We start from the raw sequence: 27,517 nt of genomic DNA, 5'->3' as shown, positions 1-27,517 counted from the left end.
TCTGGTGGATTGATATCAGAACCAGAACGTTTGCTCATTTGTTTTGGGTCCAACCTGAACATGAAAACACAGCATCTGTAGTTGGACAGTTGTCTTCAAGAGGGCGAAGAAACATCCCTTTTTCTACTACCTGTTTATTTAAACAGTGTTTATGTGTATTGGGTGGATTTCTCCAGTAAATAACACAATACATAAAATTATCACAATACACACTTTCACACGTCGTCTCTTCTCTCTCACTGACACATCCACGCAGCTTTTATAAATAACATGAAATACTTCTTCCACCCATCCTGGTCTTCAGCTGACACCATGCTAGCTGGTCACAACGTGTGCTGTGATACATTTAACCATAAGGGGTTGAAGGCTTCTTTTTTAAACTCCACTTTAAAGGAATATTTGGAACATTTTTGGGGATAAAACTTGTTTATTCTCTCCTCCAGAGTAAGACGAGAAGATCGATGTGAAATTCCGTCTGTCCATAAAGATAAGTCCTGTGTTTAGCCTAGCTTAGCGCAAAGACTGGAAGCGGGAAGACTACACCTTCCAAAGAAACCTGACGTGCTGCATCGTGTTCATTGAACAGGTGCAGAAATAACAAACCGCTGACAGCAGTCGCTGAACAAAGCACCTCAAAAGTCCCGACCTCATAGCGAAGCGCCGTCCTAACTGTCACCTAAAGCCTGCCGACTACAAGATGCTAACTAGCGCGTTAGCAAGCAAAATATGACAGCTTTGCATTCGTTGGAAAGTGTATCTTTTATTCTCGTTTGACAGACCCTAACTAAAGGGGAAAAGTCAAAATGTCCACTCCTCTTTTTAAATGTACGTCGAGTCACGTCACATGGCTTTAAACGTTGATTGCAAACGTTAAACGTGTTTATTTGCACCCCAGGTGAGAATGGTCATGCGGCAGCTATTTGGCAATTTACACTCAACCGAGATAAATGTGCTGATTCAGAAGTAGCATGCTAGTAAGAGAAATAGCCTCGTACTAGTAGTGGAAGTAGGTTGGGGGAGATAAATGGGACGAATGCTGCATCTTATTTGAACTGGGAAGTCATTGAACGAGTTACGAGGCTAAATGCATCGAGGACACATGGAAGCACTGACATGAAATGCACATCTTATATATAAATCTTCTCATGTGACTGTGTATCTCAAATAAATGTCCGATTGTTCCTTTAACCCTGAACACTCTTCATGTGGAGCGTCTCTTGATGTTTGAAGTCCAACCCACACGGGGTTGAAACTTAAAAAACGGATACATGATCGCTCCCTTTGGACAGAACTGCAATTTTAAGCCTCAGATCTTTTCCCACGTTCTGTCCCTTTAGTTCCCTTTGATAGAAAACATTTTTAAATCGGGCCTGGCTGGCAAACATGAGCGCGCTGTGTGCAGTTAACGTGTAGGATTTCTGAATATCATCTGAACTATTTTGTTGTGCTGGCATGTGAAGCTGCCCAAAAAAAGAAGCACCAGTGCTGAGAGCAGCAATAAAACAAAAAGAAAACTTTAAAGACCAGCATAGCAAACAGCTATGTGTTCTCTCCTCTCTCCTGATAAAACAACACAAATACCTGACCCCTTTGCTTACTTCACGCATGCCTTTAAGATAAGGCCGTCTTTTTATTGGGATGCTGATGTTCAAAGTCCTGGTGTGAGTGGACAGCGGAGGGACGAGCCGGCTCAGTTGAACGCCTCCTTGTTGATCCACATGAGGGTCCGCGTCTCGTTGGGCTTGCATTCGTAGTCGATGCTGCTGAATTTGTTGCCGAACTGGCAGTGCTCCCTCTTGTAGTAATTGTAGTATTTCGCCTGCCAGACCGTCTCAAACGTCCCTGCTTTGTTAAACTGGACAGGAAGAGACAAAAAACCTTCAATTCTGCTCTTTGATTTGATGGATCAGAAAAAGATTTCTGCACTTCTCTGAGCAAACGCCTCCTCTGATATCTGGTCTCTGTGACTCAGTTGTCTTACCTCCATACCGACTTGGACGGGTTGCCGGTCTCCGCTCTTGGTGTGCGGGACGCCCTCGGTGTCGTACTGCGCGTGATAAACCACCGACTCCTCGTCCCTGGACTGCTGCTCCAGAGGGAAGACGATGCCTCCGATGTTCATGTTGCTGTGAGGAAGAGAATAAGGAGGAAGTCGTTTGAAACTGTATCGAGGGGCGTTTAAAGGCGCAGTGTGTTGGATGTGAGGTGAGGTTGCAGATTGCAACCACAGACTGTATATAAGTAGTGGACGCAGTCATCGTGACGTCACCCGTTGTTGTGGACGGCCATCTTGGAATTTGTCCGTCACCATGTTGTTGTTTTTTCGAAACCAGTGAACAGAAGTTACCATATTTGGAGTTATTATCCCAAACTACAATATTTTCCTAAACCTAACCAAGTAGTTTTGTTGCCTGTATCTTTTAAAGTAGTTTCCTTTGAAGACCAAAGTTTATTTTGAAAAGAGCGTAAGCATGTAACGAGCAGAAATCGACACACGTATTGCTGGACTCTCATGGGAAAATGCAAGAAAAATATATAACTTTAATATAATAATCGGTAACTTTCTCGAAAGATATATTATATTCAATTTCTGCGAATAGAGCCCCCTAAATGCTACACTGTTCCTTTAAGTGAGAGGACACCTGCTGATGTTCTTCTCCTGTATATCATGTGAGATCTGTTTTGTAGAGGGGCTCCATTAGTATTTTAGTTCATATTGTGCTGACATGATAAATATTCAGTACGGGGATAAATCCTTCATCTAGCCTCAGATAGACCAAACCTCATGATGCATTTAGAGGATTTTAACTTTTTAAGGACCACCACTCTTAAACACGCTTTGTTTGGTGTTATTTTACATTCGCAACATTCAAACTATTCAGTTACAAACTATTTTATTTTACAACATGTGAGCTCGTTAGATACTGTAAGCAAATGACTAATGTTCACAGGGTGGCATAATACTTGTCGGCTTGGCTGTTTTGAGTTATCGGATAAATAACATCTTAAAACGACTATTAAAGAAGCTGCAAATCACTTGTATCTGTTTCACTGTTATTCCACTCTATTGGACATTTGTAGTGTTATCTTTGTTATTTGACTTATTAACGCTTCACCTTCCTCCTGAGGCTGCATGTAATTCATCTAATCCAACAACAGCAGAGACAGCACGAGCTGCTTGTACATCAGCAAAGAGACGACGCTTCCTGTCGCCACGAGCGATGAGAAAACAAGAAAAACCATCACACACACACACCATCCCCATGATGATTTATTCAGGCGGATATCGGATGCTGCAGGCTCTGCGGGAAGAAGGCCACGGAGCCACAAACATGCGCAGATGTTAATGCGTTATTTTATATGAATAGACGTTATTAATTATAATTATGGAAATGGTTTTAGAGGTGTGACTTTTTAATGTATTATTCTAAGGAGAGTGCCCCGCGTGGCCTCCTGCTGCAGATATTCGACCCTATAATGAAGAGAATAATAATAATAATATTGGTTTGAATTGGATTTCTTCTCACATGGCCTCGACGTTTCCAGGCTTCAACACCACCTCGATCTTGTATTTGGAGCCCGTGAGCAGTTTGATGGTCCTGGTCTGGCCGAACCTGGTTCCGTCCACCTTGAAGAACACGGGTCCTTCGTTGGGCTGGATCCGCAGAGAGATGGAGATGTTGACGATCGGAGGGACGTCGTCCATTATTATACCGGCTTTTAACGGTAATACGGGGTCAATGTGTAGGTCCCGTGTTGAGGGAGAAAGGCGGCGGAAGATGCGGTGATGCTGAGGGAGGGACCAGAGTCAAACTGGGCAGTGCGGGGCTTCCGGTTACGTCTTTCAAAATAAAAGTGTGTGTGTGGGGGGGGGGGGGGGGGGGGGCAAAGTCATATGAAAGTGGGAACAAATGGCCATTTTTATTTCCCAATGCCGATTTAAGACTTTAATTATACAATTTATTTTGACAAATAACCGACAAATATTCAAATTTGAGAAGCTGAAAAAAAACAGATGATTACAATTGTTGCCAATTAACATTCTGTCACTTATTCTTGTTCCAGTATTTAATATTTGAATGACAATGAGATAGCAATGATGACTCACCACATTTATTTCACTACTGATTTTTATTCAAATCATGATTTACGATCACATGATCACATTTACGATTTATTGCATCTCCGCCATTTTTACATCAAAGAAATGAAACTTCTCCATGATGCTTTTTTTTCTTTAAAAAACTATTTAAAAAAAACTATGTACAATTGTTTGTGTATATTCGTAAATAATAAAATATATTAGAGTAAAAGAAGTGACAGAGGTGCTTTGAATAAAAATTCTAAATGGGCCATCGCTCATCGGTCCAGCTCGGCCTGCAGGATCTCCCCCCAGGTCTCAGCATCCAGCGGCACCATCTTCCTGCCAATGAGCTCCTCCGCTGACCTCACGTGGCTGTAGCGACCTCTCAGCCAGTCCTTCTTCAAACAGCTGCGAGTGTAGTTCTTCACCAGTGTGACCTGCAGAGAGGAGACGGGCCATGTCTGAAGCATTAGAAATGTGGTTGTAACCACTGATAACTTCTAACCATTGATAACTTCTAAACATCTATAACACTGCTTTGACGAGCAGCTTCTCAGGTTGGTCCAGGTCTGAGCTCCCCCCTTTTTTCTTGGTCTCTGTGGGGTTTTGCTTCTTAAAAGTGGACCCAGTTGAATCAATCTTTGTACCATACCTCCTCAGAGTGGTGCTTCTTTGTTCGTTGAATTTGTAATTTCTGTATTCAGTGGCAGTTTGTCACAGTTACACTACCTCCAAGAGACTTGCAAATGAATGTAATATGCTGTACATCACAACCTTTTGGGGGTAGACCTGTTCTACCTCTGTCTAAAGTATTGCAAAATCAATAAAAAGATTAGAAAAGAAAAGTGGACCCACCTTCCAGGACAGGCCGTCTCTCCTGTCGCTGTCGACCTCCCTCTGACAGACGGCTCCGACCAGCAGACACTGCGTCCTCCACACCTGGTCGCTCTCCTCGATGATGTAGTGCCACAATTTGCAGGTCTGGGAGGCGCTGCACAGACTCCCGGTGTCCAGCTCGCCAAAGATCTTCGCACTCATTTCTGTCGGCAGCGTCTCAGCAAAGTTTTCGGGGGCGTGGGTGTTGCCGGTGGGTCTCAGAGAGGCTCTTCTTTTAGAGACGAAAAACACGGGCGAGATCCTCGTGGAGTCATGCTGCATACTAGCTCAAGAGTCCAACAGTTTGAGACGGCCTGGGGATAACAGAGGGATTCAACGTCACAGATTCTGATGTCACGGATTACATTTGAAGCTTCATCTCAGGTGTTCAGGATTAACTTTGTGTATCTGAGGGGCGCTTTGAAGATGGAACAAAGGAGGACAATTTGTTTTGGAGAATATTGTAAAACATTTTGTATTTTGTTGTGCAGCCAAGCTCACATTTCCACGAATATGGAAATCTTTATGAATTCGATTTTGTGCATTTTATATTTTCTTCTAAAAAGAAATGATGCTGCCATAGTAGCAAACTCACTGTTCTCTCCTCAATTGCAAAGATTAACTCACGGGTATATTCTGTCCCTTTGCTCAGTTACACAGGCATATTATATTATTATTATTATATTAATAGTCAAAAGCCTTTTCCTTAGTTAAAAATACAGACATTGACCCTCACGATACAGTCACATAGTCACACCAGAACTGGCACACGTGGCAGTTATTCGTCACCTATTACTAAACTGCGATGGTAAAATGTTCTATAAACTATATTGTCATGAATAAATATTTTCAGATTTCAATGATTTGTGTGTCAAAATTGGTTGTGACAGGGATTGAACCCATTTCTTTCTCCAGCACCAGGCCTGTATGTAAACACATTTTCCTATAAACGACACTATCAACATCACTGCCACGAAATCTGAATGATACAATACATTAAGAAAGACCGTATTTAATTGTTTACATCATTTTAAAGTGTGTGCCTTTTGATTAAAATGTAGAATGTCTCGGCCCCTCTGTTATTACCAACGCTTCTGTTTTCTGCAACGAAGTGCGAATCTCATTGAAATAACATCTGATTTTACTGGTGTCACACGCTCAGCTGCGCGAGTCTCATCTCCGCCCCAGCTAACAAAGCTAACAGCGATTGAAAAACCTCCGTCCTGTTGCAGTTTAAAAGCTAAATACATTTTTTTTCGGGACAACGCTAAAAGAAAATGTCTGCTGTCATATATTTAAGCACAGAACGATAATGTGTCGTTTAAATGAATGTTTCTTACGGGCAGTGTGGTCGCTCCGTGTCTTTCTGACAGCTGACTGTTTAAATGTCTCAACGGTTGTTTACACACAGATATACGTCCTGTGTGGTTTAAAAAAACTGCGCATGCGTAGAAAGGGTCATACTCCGACGAATCGCACATTCGCCAAATTCCATATTGAAATTAATAGTTATTATTAATGGCATTAATGGTTGTAAAATAAATCGGTAGACGGTTATGAACGGGTCTTTCATTCGGCATAAATGTGATATATTTTCGTAACTAAAGTTTATCAAAATATCAACTTATTTTGGTTCACATTTCACGCTTTATATATGATGATTGTTTTCGTTCTCTACTGAGACTATGCCAGATCTAATTCAATAAACCGTAAATTCAGTGTACTTTATTATATTTAAATGTATTTCCCCTAAAGTCGTGCAAAGTACGTTATATGCAAGCCGAATTAAATAGTGATATCTGTCCATTCATAAACCGTCTTGGGATTCATTTTTATAAGTTTACGTTATTCGCAAATATACAAGCACATTTTAAATTGAAAAAATCTGGATGGAATTCGGTGTCCAGAAATCTACTCGGCTAAACTCTAATGAGCTGCGCCAGACGTCTACTGCGCAGGTTCCCCAGCATCCCGGAAGTTTTGAATAACATCTATGCCTTGCAGCTGCATGACAGCAAAAGTTGTAAACGCTTTCTATGCTTTCGGTTTTTGCTTTTCAACCCCGAGAGACCAAACATATCCAGTGTACCTCCACTACAGGTAGGCAGAAGTAAACATATGGATTACTGCGCGACCCGTTGTGACAATAACGCACTACTTTTGTCTCAGACGGAGTTACTGAATGAAACACAAGTTAGAGGAGCTCTTTAAATCCTGATTCAATTCTCCTCGTAGCTTTCAGGAGTCATTGCACTTCACGGTAAACACTTGTAATGTATTATGTTTTTATACTAATACCTCCAGTGGACCGGGGTGAAGCTCCCTCCAGTCCCGCCCGCTGAGCACATGTCCGGCTTCGACCTCGTCCAAGTGGACGGTGGCGGCGGCGGGGATCCCATCCACCTGCCGCCGGGGGAGACGGTGTTGGGCCGGGGGCCCTTCCTGGGAGTGAGTGCACCTGTGGCTTTATTTTAGTTTGATTATTCTAGCAATACTCTCAACAGTGCACATTAACAAACATAGCTGTAACTGCAGATGACAGCTATGTCATTAATTCCAAAACATTTATATCCAAACAGTTTACGAATAAGCTCAAACAGCTCTTTTATTTGGCCTATGTGTAATATACATACCATGATTTAATTTAATTAATGACATTATGACATTTTTTAGTCCTGAAGACTGAAATGAAGGAACATGTGTTTCAGCTGCAGGTCTTCCACTGAACCACTGGAGGACTCTGTTTTCCTGATAACATGAAACAGGACATGTCCTCTCTGATGGGGTTAACATTTTCTGTTTTTTGAGCTGTCACCTAAATGACTTTCCAATAAGTTGTTACTACTTTTCTTTGAGTCTCTGAAGCATCTCTGCTTCTCAAACTTTATCCTGATTTTACGTCTTCTGGTACCACATGCAAGGATTGTTGTAAAATAGTCTTATGAAAATGAAAAAATGAAATAAAAACTAATATTTAAACAAAAATCCAGATGAAAATCTGGTTTTAAATACACAATTTACAGCAGGAATGCTGACGTTTGGGCATTTATAGTGTTTTGTTCAAGGAATTCTGGGGTTTCTGTTTTTTTTTAAATGCTTTATCCTGTGATGGAACAAATTGTTGGTCAACTGGGATTCTTGTTCCGATGGTTTTTCTATTTTTTCCACCTCTAAAAATATGTGAATCACTTTGCACTGAAGCGCTTCTCCTGTTGTGTTCGTCCTCACGTTGTCTCAGGTCAGCGACAAGAGAGTGTCCAGACTTCACGGGCTGCTGGAGAACCTGAACGGACAGCTGCGCCTCAAACCGGTACGTCCTCTCACCACACCGGGGATTTCACTTGTTTCACCATTAGTTCACTGGCGACGAGCCTTCTCCAACGCTTACCGTCACGTTTTAAAGCTGGAACAAAGAACTTGAATGTGATTTGAAACATAATTATTTGTCGTCGGCTTCTCTCAGAAGTGTAATCGTGAATGTCGCAGAAATCAAAGACTTAGAAAATCGACAGAGAATTGAATTGAATAGATCGCTGACCCTTTGTCAGCGATACCCGATCCAGCCATTTGTGTCGGTGTCGGGCCAATATCGTTATCGGATCCCTAATTTAGTCTTTCCTGTGATTGACTGGTGACCTGTCCAGGGTGGCGTACCCCGCCTCTCGCCCAGTGCCAGCCTCTTAAAGGAGAAGCTAGTATAGCTGACGGATGGATGGTCTCCGTCTCCGGCATCAAGAGAAACCTCGCGTTTAGTTGCTGTAATCACAAACCGTCGTGACTTCTTCCAAACAGATACATTCAGGATTCAGATCTTTATTGGTCCTGAGGGAGAACTGAGTCATTCCGGCAGCAGAAGTCAGAAGGAGGTCTGTTCGGAAAAGAGTAGGCGGCGGCATCCACATCAATCACGGCGACATCCTCTGTTTGTCATTCGTGTAATTGACTGGAGGTCTATGCATCAGCACGTCTCAACTCGTCATCTCAGACGATTAATGAACACATCACAGTCGCAGCACCTCAACCAATGTTTTTAATGGTGAGGGGGAATCAGTCGCGGCAATAAATGCGGCCTCCGGATGTCACGCTGGAAAACACGCACGGCTACAGACGCTCTTCACGAGGCTCCGTCGACGCTTTAACTTTCATACCCGCGTCACGAAGCGGAGAAAAATCCGATCTTTCCTCTGTATTTTAATGTCACGACAGAAGTATTACGTGACATCATGTTGTGAGATTTTTCGTATTTCAATGATGTAATATGAAAAAAAAATAGTGTAAAATTGACTGCAAATACAGTCCGATTCCCAAAGATCAGCGCAGTTAACGTGAAATTATGAGCATCTCCAGAGAGTTGGTGGTAACTGATAAAGGTCCCCTGTAAAGGAGGTCTACTCAAACTCTACTATCTTCATTTCTTCATCTCTAGACCCACCTGAACCCGTGCTTTGTCCAGTCGTCTCTGACCGACGACCCTCGACCTCTGCAGAGAAGTTCCTGGTACCCTCTTCATCACGGAGACCTGTTCTCTCTGCTGCCGGGCCGGTTCATCTACCAGGTGGTGGCCGTGGGCGAAGAAGGCCGCGCTCCCAGGTACTCGAACGTTAACGCCGCGTGTCAAGCTCAAGAGATGGAGCTCATTTGCATTTGCAGCAATGAAATCAAGACGGAGGAGGCTGCTCTCCACTGTTTCATTATAACGTCTTATCTCTTTTATCTTTGCAGAGCAGACTGCGTGGGGTTGAAATGGCTCCGGTTCAAGTGTTATGTTGACTCAATTAAAAGCCAAGATTAGGGAGACGGTCGATTCATGTAGTCTGTGGGCTTCGGTAATGTTTTATCTATGAGTTCGGGTCCCCTATGTTGTCCTGAGGCCCGCTGTCTGTTTGAAGTTCAGATCAAAGGAACAGGAAAAGGACACTCGAACAAATGTAAACCAGCCGAGGCTCACGTTGCATCGAATACAGAAACTACAGCTTGAATCTGAGCAGCAGCAGAAGGTTTATTAGGAGTTTTAAAAGTGGACTTCAACCTCAGTTTTTCAGGCTTAAAAATCCCTTTTTCGTTTTGTCACGTATGACTTCCAATAGAAACAGTCAGATGTTTGAAGAAGAGGAGCGTCCCGTTGATCCCGAGCCAGATGTGGAGCCAGAGGTGCAGCCACATCCTCCTCCTGCTGGACAGACTCCTCCGCCACCGGCAGCTCCGTCGAGCCAGGAGGAAGCCGTCAACAGAAGCCTGAAGGAGGAGGTTTGTTTAAACTGGCATCCAAACCTGCATCAGCAGAAAAGCGGCGCAGCAGGAAGTCACGTCACGTCCATCGCTTTTATTGTTTTTGGCGATATGACGTCATTATGAACCAGGAGACGATCCAAATTTGCATCTCTGCTTATTTGGTGTCTTTCCCTTTTAATATTCCTTGATGTATTTTGGATGAAGTTCACTCACTGGATTACAACAAGCAGAATATTCCGTTGCATGAAAACATGTCGCACATTTAGGAAATAATTGCTTCCACCTTTTTCCACAAATGTTGACTTTTGGACTTTATTACGCTCTGGAGTTGGACATTTTTGGATCACACAGGTCGGAAACAATCCTACGCAGCCACCACTAGAATCAAATTTTTACAGATAATGTGATACTAATAATATAAGTGCAGAAATACCAGGTTTAAACAGAACGAATCGACGCAAAAATGAATGAAGCTTCGAGCTCGAGAGTGGGGCGAGTGTTTCTGTAGCGTTGAGTCAAATTCTTCCAGTTAAACTTTCATTAATATCAATAATTTAAGATGATCAGCGTTATAGTGTTCAGTCTCAGTGTTACCTGCATTGTTTCCAGCTCTGAACCCACTGCACACTTCCGACAAATGTTTTCTGTGTTCGTTTCATGAAGGGAGCCTCTGCACGTCCAAAAGAAGTTCAGGACGACCAGAGGGACGTCCCTCCGTCTGTAACCAAGAGAAGAGTTTTACCTGCGTGGATGATGGCGGCTGCAGCAGCGCCACACAGTTCCTCCTCCTCCAGCCCAAAAGGTACCTTCACTTCCTGTTTCATGGATTTATTGGCTTTTTTTCACGCGTCTGTCCACATTTCACACTTGATTGGATTTGTCTTTGCGTCACAATACATTTGTTGGTTCCCTTCCTATTTTAAAATGTCTTAAATATCCAGATTTTTGGGAGGCATTCAATTCAATTTGTTGAAGAATATGAGAGTGCACTGTGTGTTTTTGTTGTTCTGTATGTCTTTTACTTCTTCAGCCCGACTGAGAACAGATTTTCGTGGCCAATATTGATATTTGAGAGTTTAAAATGCCAGACAGCGATATATGAGCTAATATAAATGATAGTAAACACAAACGCAAACTTTCATTCCCGCAGTCTTTGGCAGCGGTGGAAAGTACTTTTTCTGAAGTTCTCTACCTTAGTACAAGTTTGAATTACTTGTATTTTACATTTCTGCTCCTCTACATTTCTGGGGGAAATATTGCACTTTTTACTCCGCTACATTCAGCTGACAGCTTTAGTTGCTTTTCAGATTTTATAGTAAAATTCTTGTGAGGCTTTTACACAAAATCAGTGTGTAGCTGTGTCTCCTTGCCACGTTTCAGATGTCTCTCCGACTTGTCCCACCAAAGACATTTTTCTCCTCTAAACTGTTCGGCATTTCACAACGACCCCCAGGTTGGGAACCACTGGACTAAACTAGCTCTAAAGTAGCTCTACCTCGAGCAGCTACACCAGTAAAAAATGACTTGTGCATTGATGTATCGGTATTAATTTAATAACGTCAGTCACAGGGCACACATACTGCAGAACAAGTACTTTTACTTTTGATACTTTAAGTACATTTTCCTGATAATTACTTTACTCAAATACTTCTTCCACCACTTCTTGTGTAAAATGAATTGGTAAGTTTCCTTCTGATTAAAAACCTTTGATATTCTGATTTATACGATGCATACTGGTATTGATTTTTAACAGATTTTGTATGATGAAATATAATTTTTGGGCTCTAGTTTTCGTATAATCCTCTGAAGTCGACATTTGTCTCTCTGTTTCAGTTCAGTCCGCTGTGAAGAGAAGTAAAGGACCTTCAACCAGCACGAAACCAGCTGCAGCCAAACAAGCCACGCCCACCAAGGCCTCCTCACCTGAGGAGGCGGAGCTCAGCGAGGAGGAAATGCAGAGGAAGAGGAGAAGGAAGATGAGTGATGAAGAAGAGGAAGCAGCTCAGTCTAAAACAGTTGAGTATTGTTAGTGAGTTGTAGTTTTTGTTCCCGTGTTCAAGGACAGAGGATCTCGTATGTATACAGATTGTAAAGCCCTCTGAGGCAAGTTTGTGATATTGGGCTGTACAAATACATTTAATTAAAATGGAATTTAAATTAAAATAATGGCTGTTATTACATGTTTTTACCGTCTTCTACAAAAAATTATTTTGCTCCAATTTGGTCCAAATAAAATGAGGACTGTGAAATTACGGTAAATGTCTTCATTCTGTCTCTCTGGACCAATAAAAGCCTTTTTAATCGTCTGTCTCTGGTGTTGACTCTCAGGACGTTCCTCCAGAGCAGCGCTCAGTCAGGCTGCACAGTGAATCCAAGAGGTCAGAGGTGAGCGACGAGTCTGCCGGCTTCACCGTAGAGGAGGAGGAGGAGGAGGAGGAGGAGGAGGAGGAGGAGGAGGAGGAGGAGGAGGAGGAGGAGAGAGCGGAGTCGTCTACAGCTGACATGAACACCACCACACGGGCGAATGTGATCAGTCAATCTGACAACGAGGAGGACAAGAAGCAGAAAAATGGGCGACAGCAGACTAAAGGAGTCGGGTCGAGCGGCGCCTCTGCGACCGGACTTAGAGCGCCGTGTCCGTACGGGAACAACTGCTACAGGTAGCGTTTACCTGTGCACGAACACACGAAAGATTTCAAGATCATTAAAGCGAAGGTTTGCTTACACAACCCTAAATCACAAAGAAAAGAGTCTCAGAGACGCATTACTAACAGAGACGCGAATACTAACCAACCAGAACCGTGGACGGATATGAAAAACAGAAAAGATGTAATTGGTTGTCTGTGGTTTAAGTGGATTGAACTTCCACTGTTTGTTCCTCTTTTTTTTTTAACTAAGTGTACATAAGAGGGAGCAGCAGCAGGGACACATCCTGAAGAAATCTCCTGTGTTTCACAGACATCCAGCGCTTCTCTGAAGACCTCTCACGACCTTCTCTGTTTGTTCTTCCAGGAAGAACCCGGTCCATTTCCAGGAGAGCAGTCACCCCGGTGACACCGACTACGAGGTGGAGGAGGAGGAGGAGGATGAGGAAGAGGAGACGCAGGAGGCAGATCGGCCTGAGTGCCCCTACGGCACCGACTGCTACAGGTCAGACATCACATCACAGTGAGATGAAAGGGAGGGATTGAAAAGTATGATGGGGAAACCTGGCGACCCGATGAAGCCGACATCAATGGCAGAGATGGTGTAACGTCGCGAGATGATCCTCGCAGCTTTTTCTTTAGATTTAGTCTCTATTTTCATCCTAGTTTCCAGCAAATGTAAAGCATCAACACTATACTATACTAAATCGTGCATCCTCAACAAGTCTGACTGTTATACGGGGAGATGTCTTAGTAGTCTTAGTGTCTTACAGATGTAGGGTTTCTCCCAGAAGACGCATCTCTTGATCCATTAAGTTAACAGATGATGGCCTCCACTACAGACGTTCATGTTAAAGCAATGGTTCAATGTTTAGAGAAATACGCTTGTATGCTTTCTGGCGGAAAGTCGACAGTGACTTTGATTTCTTTTGTTCCCCGACAGGAAAAATCCTCTTCACAGGAAAGAATACAAACACACAAAGACACCAGGTGAGATGTTTCACCGACCTGATTTCTGTTTGACGGCATCAAAACTAAACACACCGTGAACGAAACATTATTTCACGTTTTTAATCGAAGAAATGTTCCTGCTCTCAACAAATATAATACATGTTAATATCACATATGTTTCTTAATGTCATCTGATTAAAACTTCTATAAAATGCAGGAACAACTCAGGTTCATTATACAAATTCTGTTAAGTTTTTAAAAATGTTGTTTATTGAACATATTCATTTAATAACAGTCAAATGTTTCTTGTAACTCTATTAACATTCTGTTATTATAAAAAAGGAAGATACATGTTGTCTTTTATCTGTTATAGCTACTATAATAATAATATTGAGCCCCCAAACTTCCTGCGAAGGCTTTGCTCTCAGTGTGTGTGTGTGTGTGTGTGTGTGTGTGTGTGTGTGTGTGTGTAAGAAGGAGTGAATCATGTTGGGTAAAGTGCTTTGAGAGGTGGGAAGAACAGAGAGGCGCTGCAGTAATGCAAGTCCATTTGCTAAAGCAACGGCTCCTGGAAGGTGGTGAGACGGCATTTAATAGAATGACAGTTCCACACGCGTCGTTGTGGGAAGTGGTTGTCAGTCAGGGATGCGAGTTGTCGGCTCTGACGGCAGCCCGGGAGGATCTCCGGGGCCGATTGTGCAAAGCCGCTGGTGCTGCTGTGTTGACATTTTCAACCAGAGTCGCACAACATGCGTCCTAACAAAAGCGAAAATACAAAAGGGAAATGTCCATCTCTGGAAGGGTTTAACGACAGATCCTCGATCTGATAAAGAAGAAAAAACACACACACACACACACACACTGGATCCGTCACCAGAGCTGCTCACGATCTATAAACCCACTGGGGTCTATCAATTTTGTTGTTAGCAGGTTATAATGTAATCTGGAGACCCTTCAGGACATCAACCCCCCCCTGTTGCAGTGGAAACGATGTCTCCCCTTATTTCTTCCACTGCTCCCCATCGAGGAGTGAAGACAAGAAATACGATGTTGTCTTGATGATCGCTGAAGTAAAATGTCGTAAAAGTTACAATATATATACCTTCATTTCATTAGGGGTAGTAGTATCTTTCTATAATAACAAGAATGATACAGAACTCAAATGTCCACTTACGAGCTTTTCGAGGGTTAAAAAAAGTCCTAAAAAAAATCATAAAATCTTTGACATTTGTTGACCCGAAGTGGATGTATCGTGCTGCCGAAACCACAAACGTTTTCCACTGTCTGTCTCTTTTTTTATTCTAACCAAACGTAGAGAAGGAAACCAGTTCATCAAAGACGTCTGGAAGCAGAGGAACATGAAACAAAACTCTCCTCGCTTCTCACGTTGCACTTCAAGCTTTTCCTTGTTGTCTCCGTTCACACTGCTGATGCTTTTACAGCTCGCTCCACACGCACCGTCCCCAAAAAACGCCCCGCTGACGAAGACGACGACGACGAAGACGACGAAGACGACAGCTTCATTAACGACGACAGCGAGGACGTGGGCGACGACTCGGACTACGTACCTCCTGCCTCAGATGACAGCGGCAAGGAGGACGTGACAGGACTGCAGGAGGAGGCAAAGGCCTTCATGAAGAGGAGGAAGTAGATTCAGGCCTCCATCAAACTGCTCACAACAAGGTCTGCGGATTATTTTGAGTAACCGGGTCATGACTTCTTGTAGAGAGACATTGCTGTTGAGTTATTCAAATGTATTCTTTATTTTGTGTCATCTAGTCCCATTATATTGGAGAGAACCAAAGCAACTCGCACCAAAACAATCTAATTGATTAAAAGCACGACGGGTAATCGTCAATAGTTCTTGATTTTGGGTTGAACTGCCCCTTTTTAAAAGCCATGAATTGAAGCTTTACAGAGTTTATGGAGCTCCCAGCTGTTTTGGCAGCTGTTTTGGCCCTTTCACGTGTTGACGACTGACCTGTTCCCCCACGTGAAGCTGACCGAAGACTGAAACGTAAATGACGAGCAGCACGTAGCTCTGCGGCTGTTCACTGACAGCGCGTCAGGCGTCTTCACGGTTAACCTCAGAACACAGCGGACCGCAGTAACTCGGCCCGATTGAAGGAAATAGCTGTTTTAGTCTGAAACGCACGCCTCGAGCAGCTTTCAATGCAAATTTCAACAGAGGATTCTCTCCAGGACGTCAGCTCTGTTTGCTGCAGACACAATAATGTGACAAACCACTAAAGGTTCTTTCTGAGCCACTGGGAACACTGACAGCACTCAGACACAAGCATTAGTCCAAACTGAATGATTTTGCTGAGTTGTATTTTGTCGCTTAGATTTTATTCCAGATAATCAGTTCTTTTTTTGGATGGATTCTGCTCGTGTAAATATGTAAAATTGAGTTTTAGGCGGAGCTGTCTTATAATTGTTTCTCGAATTTGTTGGGCTGTTTTTCTTACTTTGTTTAAATACATTAGATGAAGACAGTCTTTCCTGCTTTTTGATTCTGTGGTTTTATTATGAAAGAGAAACTCACACACACTCATCATACAAACAATTTTCTGTTTTACAAGAAAAACAAGATTTCATGTCTTATTTCATTCTAGTGGCAAATAAATTTGTTTCATTATATTTTATTGATCAAAATGCTGACGTGCTGATGTTTAGCAGGCTTAATGTTTACCGTGTTCACCATCTTAGCGTAGCGTGTCAGCACGCTAACATCTGCTCATTAGTGGGGCTGCAACGATACGAGGAAAATATGCGACAACATTGCAACGAAGACATTACTTGCGATACACAAACGGATATTACGGTGAACTCAGTTCGGCCTTTCTGCTGCTCTCAGTATTCTTCTTAAACACAGCAAATTGGTTGTTGAATTAAAAAGAATGGCGACCTCATGAATTTTCAAACATGATCTCCGCTCACGTCTCCAGAGCTGCCGTCTAAAGCACAAACAACACGAGTAGAGGATGGATTCATGTAGAGCGCCTCGCAGCACCGTCTGAGACACGCATGATCATACAGAATATGAGGCTTTGATGTAGATTAAACTACCCAACAGGATATAAATGAGTGAAAAGTATCAGTAAAATGTAAAATACACATTAATGCAGCGGCAATATTAATCCAGAAACATCAGATACAATAGTAAAACACTGACGGGGAACATTTTACTGCACGATAAGTACAACTTCATCAATATTTTTTTGAATATTATTGATCATTATTGTACAAATGAAATAATAAACACACCATTTGTTGAGTCATTGTTGTCACGCTCCCCTGTGATTGGCTCAGCTGTTTCAGAGGGATGTGATTGGCCGAGAGTGTTTTCATTAATCGCCACACCCTCTGCTTCCGTACGCCACTTCAGTCAGCATCTTTTTGCACTTTGCGCTGCTGCACATGAACAAAAACAGCAGATGTGCTTGTAGCCGCCATTAGCTTCTCAGCGGAAGCCTTTTCGGGGGAAATACATTTCTTTTTTTCAACCTGCTTTCTGACCAGGACGAGAACGTCTTCACCGAGGAAAAACCAACGTTTGAATCCAGTATTTCTACAAACTGTACCAAGCGTCTCAGAAAGAGAACTACAAACATGGCCCCATTGTACTCTTCTTCTACGTATGAGCTACGGACGCTACGCCCAATAGGAAGCTGCAGGGATGGTGCAGGAAGTTAGCATTGCGCTGATCCCCTCGACGTTTATGATACTTCACACATTTTGAGAATGTTTACAAATGAACACCACTTTTGTGATTGTTGAAGCACGAATGCAATCGGCAGAAGTAAGAAGCTAACGTTAGGCTATATAGGAGCTACACCACGGTCACATGACTTCTTGTCACCACCACGAAGCTAAAGGAGGACCAGTGTTCTGCGTGATGACGTTTTGTGGTTTCATTTAGCCTCTTGTCGGCACCCGTGGAAGTGTAAAAATGCTGACTCGTCTCTGGGTTTTAGGGCTCCTTCCTGCAGCACTCCCTGTTGGAGGCATCGGCATCTCTGGTCGGGTAATAAGGGTTGAAAGTTCCCGCCTTTTGTTCGCCTCTGACCCGTTTCTGGACGAGCTGCAGCAGATGCAGCCCGCTGTTTGAACGGGCAGATGTTTGGACCTCTACTTTAGCCGAGCCCCCTCGGCGTCCTCCGTCACCCGGAGGGAGCAGGTCCGCGCCTCCCCGTCATCCACCGACTTGACGAACGTCACCAGCCTCAGCTGGAACTTTCCCGCCTTCTTCAGGCGCTTGTTGTTGTGTCGGACGCTCGTGAAGCAGAGGGTGTTGATGACCCCGTTGCTCATGGCGAGGCACTCGATGATGTAGAAGACCACCAGGGAGTTCTTGTCTCTGGATATGAGCGTGGGGTAGAAGTCCCGCAGCAGGGTGAAGCCGTAGTACGGCGCCCAGCACAGGACGTAGGCCGCCAGCACCAGAATCAGCACCACCACCGTCCTCCGACGCCTCTGGAGCCTCTTCCGGATCTGATCCGTCTTGAAACCCGGGACGTCCTTAAACCACAGCTCCCTGGAGATCTGGACGTAGCAGACAGCCATGACGGTCACCGGGACCGTGAACTCCAGGGCGAAGACGAGGAGGAAGTAGGAGCGGTAGTAAACCTGCTGGTCCACGGGCCAGATCTGAGCACAGAAGGTCTTGTGGGCGCCGCCTTCCACGCGTGGGTACGTCACCTCAGAGGCCATGTAGGCGGAGGGGATGGAGATGAAGATGGGGACGATCCAGACCGTCAGGATCACGCAGTACGCCGTCTGGATCTTCATACGAGGCCTCAGAGGGTACAGGATGGCCATGTACCTGCAGACAGCAAGAGCAACGGTTTCTTTGTCTGATTTGATTGAGTGGACGCAGATGTGCAGAGAGGAGGACGCAACACTCAGACTTAAAACTGGAACCACTTTGAGCATCCCGGATACACAGATATTGTTTCATCTTTCCTCCCTGCTGATGCTGTTTATACATGAGAGCGTGTCAGCCATGATAAATGGAACATGGAGTGGGGCTGCCGGTCCTCAAGTGTGAGCGGCAGCCGATGATGGATTTGGTTCAGGAGCCCAGAAGCAGCTTTTATTTTGGCGGAATGTAAATCCCCTCAGAGTCCTGAGATCTCTTTGATGTGGAGCGATCATTGATGTTTCTCTGACGGATGAAGCTCTGTAGTTCGGCCAAACTACGTCTGCCTGCGACATGCTAATGTTAGCAGTGGCTTATCGTTGGTGTGTTGGCACACCGACATGTTGATATGTTGAATTAATTAAAGCTGAGGGTTAAAGGCTTGATGCTGCATTCACACATGGGTAGAAGAAGATTCTGATTAAGGAGCATTATTTCAAGAAGGTCGAGCCTTAAAGTGACAGCACATGAACATAGTCGGTAGTAGAAGCAGTAGCGTAGACCAACACGGCTGATAATGAGGCTGAAAACGCTCCTTGTTGTGTGCATGTTGCTGAGAACAGCAGCAGCTACTGTAGCAGAGTGCGTTTTCTGTCTCGTTTGTTGTCGCAAACCAACCAGAACACGGCCCGCGGCTGTTCTCCCACACATGCATCTTGATTATGTGATCTGGACACAGCGGGCGGTCGTGTGCACGCAGGAGAAGAACGCGAAGGAGGTGATGAGAGGAACACACACGTACACAGAGGAGAGAGAGAGGGAGGGAGGGAGGGAGGGAGACACATACACAGAGGAGAGAGAGAGAGGGAGGGAGGGAGGGAGACACACATACACAGAGAGGAGAGAGAGAGAGAGAGAGAGGGAGGGAGGGAGGGAGACACACATACACAGAGAGGAGAGAGGGAGGGAGGGAGGGGAGGGACACACACACACAGAGGAGAGAGAGAGGGAGGGAGGGAGAGAGAGAGAGAGGGAGGGAGGGGAGGGACACACACATACACAGAGGAGAGAGAGAGGGAGGGAGGGAGGGGGAGAGACACACATACACAGAGGAGAGAGAGAGGGAGGGAGGGAGGGAGGGAGGGAGGGAGACACACATACACAGAGGAGAGAGAGAGAGAGAGAGAGAGCGGGAGGGAGGGAGGGAGGGAGGGAGGGGAGGGACACACACATACACAGAGGAGAGAGAGAGAGAGGGAGGGAGGGAGGGAGACGTGCTGTTAATCTGCAACATGGAAGAGGATGAAGGAAAGGAGGGTGGAAGAGAAAGAAAGAAAGACATGATATCCACTCCGTCTGTGTTACTGCTGTAAACATGCTTCACGATAAAATCATATTTGAGAGAGAAACGTCTCTTGGATCAGCTGGAAAATGCATCGTCACGAAGCTTTTCTTCTTAGAGATAAAACCTACGACACAAACGTACGATGATCTTATAGAATATTTATCACCCGCCTACCTTGTGACTCTGAAGGTTTGCAGCTCCCCCATGAACTCACTGCACTGACCCTGCCATAAAAAGTTAAGTTCATGGAACTAATTGTGGTAAAGATTGACTTAAATGTGTCGGAGAGGTGAATAAACAAGTCTCACACCAAAACCTGATCGCTTGTTCCTCAGCTTGTGATCTAATTCTCCACCAGATCACATTTAAATCGTCCAAAAGTAACATTTGAGATATCTTGCAAAGTAACCAACGTGCTAAAAAACTAATGATTAATGCAGTTCAGCCGCGTGTGGCCGAGGTGCAGGTGGACTCACCTGTCCACAGCGATGGCCAGCAGTGCGTTGGTGGACACGTAGAGGGAGACGGTGCGCAGGTAGTTGGTGGAGGCGCAGAGCAGCAGCCCGTGATCCCACGACAGCTGCTTCACCACGTAGTAGTCCAGCAGGAAGGGACAGCACACCGCCGCCACCAGCACGTCCGACACCGCCAGGTTGGCGATCAGCAGGTTGGTCAGGTTGCGGAGCTGCTTGTAGCGGGCGAGGCTGGCGATGAACAGACAGTTCCCCACGCCGCAGACCAACATGATGCCCACCAGGACCACGGCGATGACGATGGTGGCCACGAAGAAGGCCCGGCCCCGCGTGGTGTCCGGGACGTCGTCCGGATGAACCTCGTAGTCCAGGCCGTCACTGGACAGGAAGTAGTCCGACAGAGCCGAGCTGCCGTTGGCCGGGTCGTCCATTTCGGATCAGGTCAACGCGCTCAGGTTGGCTGATTCCTGGGAAATGACAACAACAGTCTGACCACAACGTCCATGTTGGTTTGAGGCTGAACATTTAATGACAGTAAGAAAAACACAGGATATTACTGCTATTGTCACATCCTGTACACATTGGCCTATCCCAGCATGCATTGCGTGACGGTACACTCCCTGGACAGGTGAGTGCATCTCACGCCTGTCACACACATTACAGCACAGACGCTACATTTAGTGTCCGACATACAGACGCCTGCTTTGCCGCTCAGTGCGACTTTAAAGATATTGGATCTGATTTTTTGACGATAGTTTTGCCGTTGCTACGTGACAGAGTTCTTGTCGTCTACTTGCTGGATTTGTCCGCAGCTCGAGGAATGTTACGTCTGAAGAACTCTCTTCGAGCCTCGACACGAGAGCTTCTCACCAAACTCTGCCTCTTTTGAGGTTCATACTTTACTTTATACATATTTAAAGTTTCTACTGGAACATGTTTACATGCTTTGATGTTCAAAAAACACTTTATATTATATGTATCGTTCAGCGGTACTTCTACCGGTGACTGTAGAGCTGAAGTCTCATCACTAATCTGACTTTTTTTCGGAAAAAACTATGTTCGGTAGTCAACGTTGAGACATGATTTGATCCTGATTGAATTGTGCCATGAATTACACGTGTTCGTCAATTTAAAACGTGTTTTTTGCACATCAAGAAGATTTGCATTCTGTCATAAAACTGTTAAAGTATAAGACCACGTGGACCAGACATTGGGAACAGAGAGTGAGACGCTATACTTCCATTATAGAGAAATAAGGAGAGAAGAAACACGAGTGGTACAGACCTGAAGCTGCTTCTCCGCGCGCTCTGATCCACTGAATGACAGCAAAGACCGCGAGGCGCGTTCACGACGTCTAGCGACCCAACACGCAGACTCACGCTCGCGCACACTTTATTCCTTTTAAAAATAATGTTTAAATGTTTTTTTTTTTTTGCAAACAAACCATATGACTTCGATAATTCTATGTGTTGACTTGACATGTAAATTGAGATTTAAGATGCTCAGTTGGTTGAAACTTGTGTTCTTAAAGCATTTTCACTTAGTGTCACATCACCTGTAAGTCATCAGCCATTAGTAGTCATGACATCCCCAAAGGTACAAGTATCTTAATTAAATTGAGACAGAATAAGAAGAAGGAACAGGTCAGTTTGTGATGGTGAATGTAAACCAGCTCTCCCATCACTGGGAGGACACCCACCAGTAAATACCCCCCCCCCCTCTTCTTCTCCCGCATCCCACAAACATCTGCTGTTGTGCCGATGTCCCGATCAATAAATCTCCTCTGGTCGTATACCAGAGCTGAGAACATGTCTGTCTCTCGACACGGTGACATGTGGGTCACACAGACAGCAACATGAATAAAACGGCTGAAATGACACCGATCAGTGACGGCTGGAGGAAGAACTGTGACTACCGGTAGATATTCTCTACTTTCAGGAATGATTATGGTCACTCATAACATGGAGGAGGAAGTTTATGACACAAGATTTTTTTTAGTTGACACTAGCAAATTAAAACACACACGCTCCATATTATAGAGTTAAAATCCCTGAATTTGATGCCTCGCATTTCCTTTAACTGGCCAGATTAGAGGACAACCATGTAAAATAAAGTCTGGTAATAATCCAGAGTTCTTCTTCTAAACAGTGAATGTATCTACTAACAAGTCGTGTGTGATATCTCTGAGCCACAGAGCTTCATGTCTGTCCAAACACGATTAAAAACACATCAGTGAGCCTCACTGTTGTGCTGGGTGACATGTTCCTTCATCACCACACACACTCAGTCTTATAATTCAGTTTTGCCACAAAATGAAACTTTCTTGACGTGCGAAATGATCTTTTAAATTGATAAAAGTAAAAATGTAACTGATCCCGTTTGTTCCCAAAGATCCAGCAGGAAAACTCACATCTGTGGCAACAATTATGTAAAAGACTTTTATTTTACAAAACAAAATATTGGCCGGGGATTATTCGCTACACCTCATGAACGACGGCAGAGGATTAATAAAAAATAAAAGCATTTACAAAAAATCAAAAGCATCTGGGAACACGAGGGAAATCCAGGGCCGGTCCTCCCACTCAGAGTGTCTTTGTGTCTCCGGACCATCACGCTACTTCTTGGCGTACGTGATCTTCATGGCGCAGGTCGCTGTGATTCTGAAGCCCTGCAGGGCGTCTTTAGCCACGCCCGCCTGCGTGTCGCCCTCAAACTCCACGAAAGAGATGTCGTGTTTCCCCGGGACGAGCCGCACCTCTTTGAAACCGGGAAACCTGCAGAGGATCGTTCCAAATAAAACCAGTCAAAACACGGTCAACGCATGTTTTCTGAAAAGAACGTAAAAGACAAAAGTCCTGACGGCGGACTCACTGGTTGAACAGCATGGAGAGCATCATCTCATTGGTCTCTTCGGGCAGGTTGTTGAGGAACAGGATGTAGTTTGGTGGGTTGTCCGGCACCTGAGGAGACAGCAGAGACTCATCACATTCAGCTTCACACACAGGGACCCGTCTCACAAAACCTTTTTATAATCACTACTTATGATTGTTATCTGCAAAGCGCAGAATCCTACAAGGCTCCAAGTATTGAAGTGTCGATGAGTGAAAGGCAAAATAATGTGAAAAACATGCACGCAAGTTAAAACCAGCTATATATTAAAGGCACAGTGTGAAGGATTTGGTGGCATCTAGTGGTGAGGTTTCACATTACATCTAACTGAATGTATTGAGAACTACGTGTTGAGAACTACGGTGGCCTTGAGGTCGTGTAAAAAGGTGAAAGGCTCTCTAGAGTCAGTGCGTGCTTTCTTACCTGTACTGCATTGGAGTGCACAGGTGCTCCTGATTCCTGCAAGCAAAAAACACAACAGTGAAAAACATGAAGAGCATTTTACAGTTTGCTTTCATTCTCGTATAGAAGTCTGAGAAAATGACTCTACTTCTCTCTTGATTTATTACCTCAGTAAACATTGATCTAATTATGAATTCTAATATTTCATTCAGATTTTCATTGCCATCGACCGCTTCTCTGTTGGGAGTTTGACAATAAATACACTTAATACTGGACCCTGATTGGCTCCAAAACCAGTTGTGCTGTCACTAAACTCCGGCAGGTGCGTCCAGTTAAACGGAGACTCGAGGTGAGCTCAGAGAAAACAAACTGAGGAAAGACGCGTTTTGAGTGGAGGGGGCCTTTAAAAAGTGAAACATTAAGTCCTGGGTTTCAAAATAAAAGTATTCACAGTATGAGAAGCAGTGAAGTCATTTTATATCGCGAGTAACTGTTGACAGCCTCCGTTCTTCTCATCAGAAAGTTATTATAGAGCCGCATCGGTCCACAGCTCTGCCTCCATCACCAAACACTTTCCTGTTGGAGGTACAGTGCGTGCGTGTGTGTGTCTCTTTCCTCTGCTTCTACTTACTGATATTTACAATCGCACGCCGATAAAAATGACAAATAAACAGATTTTTGGGAATATTTCCTGCAGCTATTGCTTGTTTTTGCCCGTTTTCTTTTAAATTACAGCCGTCAGTCTTCCTGTTAAATGACAGGAATGTGTGAAGTTCAGTTATCAGTCCTCAGCGGAGGAGGAAACGGTGTCGTCTTGTGGGTGGAGGGCTGGTTAAGATGCATCTGTGAGACAGTGTTGGTGTACTGTAGTCGATTGTAAACTTTTTACTGCCTGGGAATTCACCGCGTGCTCTTTCCCCCCAAAATACTGTGATTAAACGCCGTAAATACGTTTTATTTTGATTATAAACTTGAGTTCATCATTTTCAGATGTCTCAAATGTAATATGGTTGAAGTACTCTGATCTTTCACTTCAGCAAAAGCAGCAATATCACAGTGTACAAATAATTACAAGTAACTCAACATTATAAACATATAAAGGCCTTTACACACAATAATCGGTTTCATTTGAGTTCCCTGCAACTGATAACTTCTTCCAGTTTTGTAATTTTTCCCTGAGTTATGATCGGATAACGAACATCTCGTCGTATTCAACAGCGCTATGAGGAGAAAACTGCCTGTTTCACAAAGTTGAATGGTGGAGTGACATCAACAGAAACTAATGTGTGTTCAGGACATTGAACCAGATGTTGTCACCGCCTGGCGAGACAGAGAACGATGACTTGACTGATGTGTAAACACAAACTCACCGCTGCTGGTTTCTTTAGTAAGCTGACCGCCAGCGGCTCCTGAGCTTTCTTCTTCTTGTCCTTCTTCTTCTCCTTGTCGCCGTATGTGCCTTTCACCTTTGCGATGACCTCGGAGTCCGTCTTGGCGTACTGTATCCTCTGGGGAACAACAGAACACGGGTCAGCTAAAGCCCCAATAACTGCCCACGGAGGTGCGAGGACGGCGTCGTCATTCCTACCATGGGCTTGTTGTAGAAGGGGAAGCCCTGAAGTTGCCTCAGTGCGTTGGTGGAGGCGGCGAGCTCTTTGAAGACGACGAAGGCCTGTCCCCTCATCTTCATGGTCTTCATGGCCACGATGTCGACTATCTGGCCAAACTGCGAGAAGAGCGCGTAGAGCGAACGCTTCATCTCTGCAGGAGGAAGACGAGACGCAGCTCAACACAAAGAAAACAAACTGGCCACGTTGCTCTTTGAATATAGTGACGTTACAAAAACAGAACAGCAGAATATCGTCACACAATAAGAGCAGCTCTGACATTTTGCTTCATCTTCTTATCAAATAATCTTGACTGCTTATTTAGAGAGAGAAGACATGCTCACGTACCTTCTTTCTTGACTCGATCATTGATATTGTTGATGTAGATGGTGTGGTTTGGTCGGATATCCATGTTGTTGTCTGTGGAGAGCAACAAGAGAGCAACAAGAGAGCATGTCAACGTCTTCATTTGCTGAAACACATTTTCAAGCTTCACTGAAGCTGAAAAGTTTGGAATCACATTATATTATTTATGTTTTTCTTCAATAATGGCTTCTTGTAAAACTGTATAATCCAAAGACCAATTGGATTATTTACATTTGAAATAGTTTCTGCCCCAAAAGAAGAAGAATTTAATGATTGAAACGTCCATTTAGTCGATGTCCACACAGTGTTGCATGACAGCATAGAATACTGTTGGAACTTGGATTTTAAATTTGTTCTCTAGTCCAGAAACACGTTAGCGCATTTTATTTATATTTAGAGCCCAGTTACACCGATGTGGTTCAATAGTGATCGAGGGTCACTTGACAACAGAAACACCACTTCAAATGTTGAGTTTCCTAGAAATAAGTCATCAGCATGACAAAAGAAGGTATAAAACCAAATTGATATCAATAATCAATCAAATAAATTGGTCAATCAACAATTGATTGACCAAAATAATTGATTAGTCGAGCATATATCTCTACATGCAATTCTCTGTCTCTCTCTAGCTCTCTCTCTCTGTGTGTTTTATTTAAATTTATATATATATATATATAAAAAACACACAGAGAGAGACAGGGAGAGACAGAGAGGGAGAGACAGAGAATTGCATGTAGAGATATATGGTATATACATATGTAAATATACAGTAGTGCTCTTAAGACATCAGGCTTTAACAAATCAAACTGCTAATGAGATACTAAACATGTCCAGAGAGACTGACAAAACCTGATGTTATCGCACAAGATAGATAGAGAGATAGATAGATAGATAGATAGATAGATAGATAGATAGATAGGTAGGTAGATAGGTAGATAGGTAGATAGGTAGATAGGTAGATAGGTAGATAGATAGGTAGATAGGTAGATAGATAGATAGATAGATAGATAGATAGATAGATAGATAGATAGATAGATAGATAGATAGGACATTTTTTCGCTCCAGCAGCTATTATGGTAGAGGTAAATAAAATAACAGAGTAAAAAATATTAAATATCAAATGCAAATACACAATATATACAATGAAAACAATGTTAGCTGGACATATCCCTCATAACTAATGCCATCATTTCCCATCGGACGTGTTTTTTACGTTTTAGTTAGGCTAAAGGCTCAGTTTAGGCTAATATTAGCATACGTTAGCTTAACGCAGGCTACGTTCATTCACAATGATAGCCTAGCGGCGGTAAGCTAGCTATCTACGCGTTGTGTTTTTAACACAATGATCTCTAATATGAACATAATCCATAGGCATTCATCACTTGACCTGGGGAATCGGTAACACTACAGACAGATCACATGAAGACAAAACTGTATTAAATATTAAACTCACCTCTCTCCCTCCACACTGCTCATATAAAACAGGAAACACTGGTGGCGCCGGTAACACTTGCCGCTGCTTTAACGACCTTTCACCTCTACCGCCACCAGCAGGCCAGGAGGACAACTACAAGCTACAACTTGAACCTCTACCGCCACCAGTAGGCCAGGATGATAACTACAAGCTACAACTTTAACCTACCTACAATTCACATGGTTGAAAAGTGTGTTATCTCCGGCCACAAAGGCTTTATTGGGTCCAGAGAGGATTACTCTACATGTTTTTTTAGGTTATAAAGAGTCATCGTTACGAATAGATGGTCATTTGTACGAAGGGTTTGTTCTG

General features: G+C 43.8%; 5 protein-coding genes across 5 annotated transcripts; 1 reads left to right on the top strand and 4 right to left on the bottom strand.

Annotated features, from left to right (window-relative positions):
* Positions 1–1,649: 1,649 nt before the first annotated feature.
* cnrip1a (cannabinoid receptor interacting protein 1a) lies at positions 1,650–3,706 on the bottom strand (the record flags this gene model as incomplete). The annotated part of the gene is made up of 3 exons (XM_079278399.1): positions 1,650–1,855; positions 1,982–2,126; positions 3,528–3,706. The coding sequence occupies 3 exons, from the start codon at positions 3,704–3,706 to the stop codon at positions 1,691–1,693; spliced, it is 489 nt and encodes a 162-aa protein (XP_079134525.1). The 3' UTR covers positions 1,650–1,690.
* Positions 3,707–4,161: 455 nt separating this feature from the next.
* fbxo48 (F-box protein 48) lies at positions 4,162–6,374 on the bottom strand. Its single transcript, XM_079278400.1, has 3 exons — positions 6,301–6,374; positions 4,940–5,274; positions 4,162–4,521 (listed from the first exon to the last, which is right to left on the bottom strand). The coding sequence occupies exons 2-3, from the start codon at positions 5,240–5,242 to the stop codon at positions 4,360–4,362; spliced, it is 465 nt and encodes a 154-aa protein (XP_079134526.1). The 5' UTR covers positions 5,243–5,274; positions 6,301–6,374; the 3' UTR covers positions 4,162–4,359.
* A 565-nt stretch (positions 6,375–6,939) lies between these two features.
* On the top strand, positions 6,940–17,558 carry aplf (aprataxin and PNKP like factor). Its single transcript, XM_079279298.1, has 13 exons — positions 6,940–7,060; positions 7,265–7,408; positions 8,199–8,270; positions 9,387–9,550; positions 10,048–10,207; positions 10,856–10,994; positions 12,026–12,207; positions 12,521–12,626; positions 12,690–12,852; positions 13,205–13,342; positions 13,781–13,827; positions 15,231–17,353; positions 17,391–17,558. The coding sequence occupies exons 2-12, from the start codon at positions 7,307–7,309 to the stop codon at positions 15,437–15,439; spliced, it is 1,482 nt and encodes a 493-aa protein (XP_079135424.1). The 5' UTR covers positions 6,940–7,060; positions 7,265–7,306; the 3' UTR covers positions 15,440–17,353; positions 17,391–17,558.
* A 230-nt stretch (positions 17,559–17,788) lies between these two features.
* Positions 17,789–20,898, bottom strand: prokr1a (prokineticin receptor 1a; the record flags this gene model as incomplete). The annotated part of the gene is made up of 2 exons (XM_079278393.1): positions 17,789–18,613; positions 20,471–20,898. The coding sequence occupies 2 exons, from the start codon at positions 20,896–20,898 to the stop codon at positions 17,920–17,922; spliced, it is 1,122 nt and encodes a 373-aa protein (XP_079134519.1). The 3' UTR covers positions 17,789–17,919.
* A 1,993-nt stretch (positions 20,899–22,891) lies between these two features.
* snrpb2 (small nuclear ribonucleoprotein polypeptide B2) lies at positions 22,892–27,226 on the bottom strand. Its single transcript, XM_079278396.1, has 7 exons — positions 27,185–27,226; positions 25,714–25,785; positions 25,347–25,519; positions 25,129–25,266; positions 23,780–23,815; positions 23,339–23,427; positions 22,892–23,241 (listed from the first exon to the last, which is right to left on the bottom strand). The coding sequence occupies exons 2-7, from the start codon at positions 25,775–25,777 to the stop codon at positions 23,082–23,084; spliced, it is 660 nt and encodes a 219-aa protein (XP_079134522.1). The 5' UTR covers positions 25,778–25,785; positions 27,185–27,226; the 3' UTR covers positions 22,892–23,081.
* Between the last annotated feature and the right edge of the window lie 291 nt (positions 27,227–27,517).

The sequence above is a fragment of the Melanostigma gelatinosum genome (genome assembly GCF_949748355.1).
Source record: "Melanostigma gelatinosum genome assembly, chromosome: 11".
Classification (NCBI taxonomy): domain Eukaryota; kingdom Metazoa; phylum Chordata; class Actinopteri; order Perciformes; family Zoarcidae; genus Melanostigma; species Melanostigma gelatinosum.
The sequence above is the reverse complement of the archived record's forward strand: the minus strand, read 5'-3'. Positions and strand labels throughout refer to the sequence as shown.

What these genes read in the sequence shown, in the direction of transcription:
- fbxo48 (XM_079278400.1), bottom strand. Translation starts at nt 5,242, where the DNA reads ATGCAGCATGACTCCACGAGGATCTCGCCCGTGTTTTTCGTCTCTAAA. An exon ending in GAGACGGCCTGTCCTGGAAG is followed by an intron (nt 4,522 to 4,939) that starts GTGGGTCCACTT and finishes TCCTCTCTGCAG; the next exon opens with GTCACACTGGTGAAGAACTA.
- snrpb2 (XM_079278396.1), bottom strand. Translation starts at nt 25,777, where the DNA reads ATGGATATCCGACCAAACCACACCATCTACATCAACAATATCAATGAT. An exon ending in CCTTCTACAACAAGCCCATG is followed by an intron (nt 25,267 to 25,346) that starts GTAGGAATGACG and finishes GTTGTTCCCCAG; the next exon opens with AGGATACAGTACGCCAAGAC. An exon ending in TACTAAAGAAACCAGCAGCG is followed by an intron (nt 23,816 to 25,128) that starts GTGAGTTTGTGT and finishes TTTTGCTTGCAG; the next exon opens with GAATCAGGAGCACCTGTGCA.
- aplf (XM_079279298.1), top strand. Translation starts at nt 7,307, where the DNA reads ATGTCCGGCTTCGACCTCGTCCAAGTGGACGGTGGCGGCGGCGGGGAT. An exon ending in AAGCAGCTCAGTCTAAAACA is followed by an intron (nt 12,208 to 12,520) that starts GTTGAGTATTGT and finishes GTTGACTCTCAG; the next exon opens with GACGTTCCTCCAGAGCAGCG. An exon ending in AGAGGAGGAGGAGGAGGAGG is followed by an intron (nt 12,627 to 12,689) that starts AGGAGGAGGAGG and finishes AGTCGTCTACAG; the next exon opens with CTGACATGAACACCACCACA.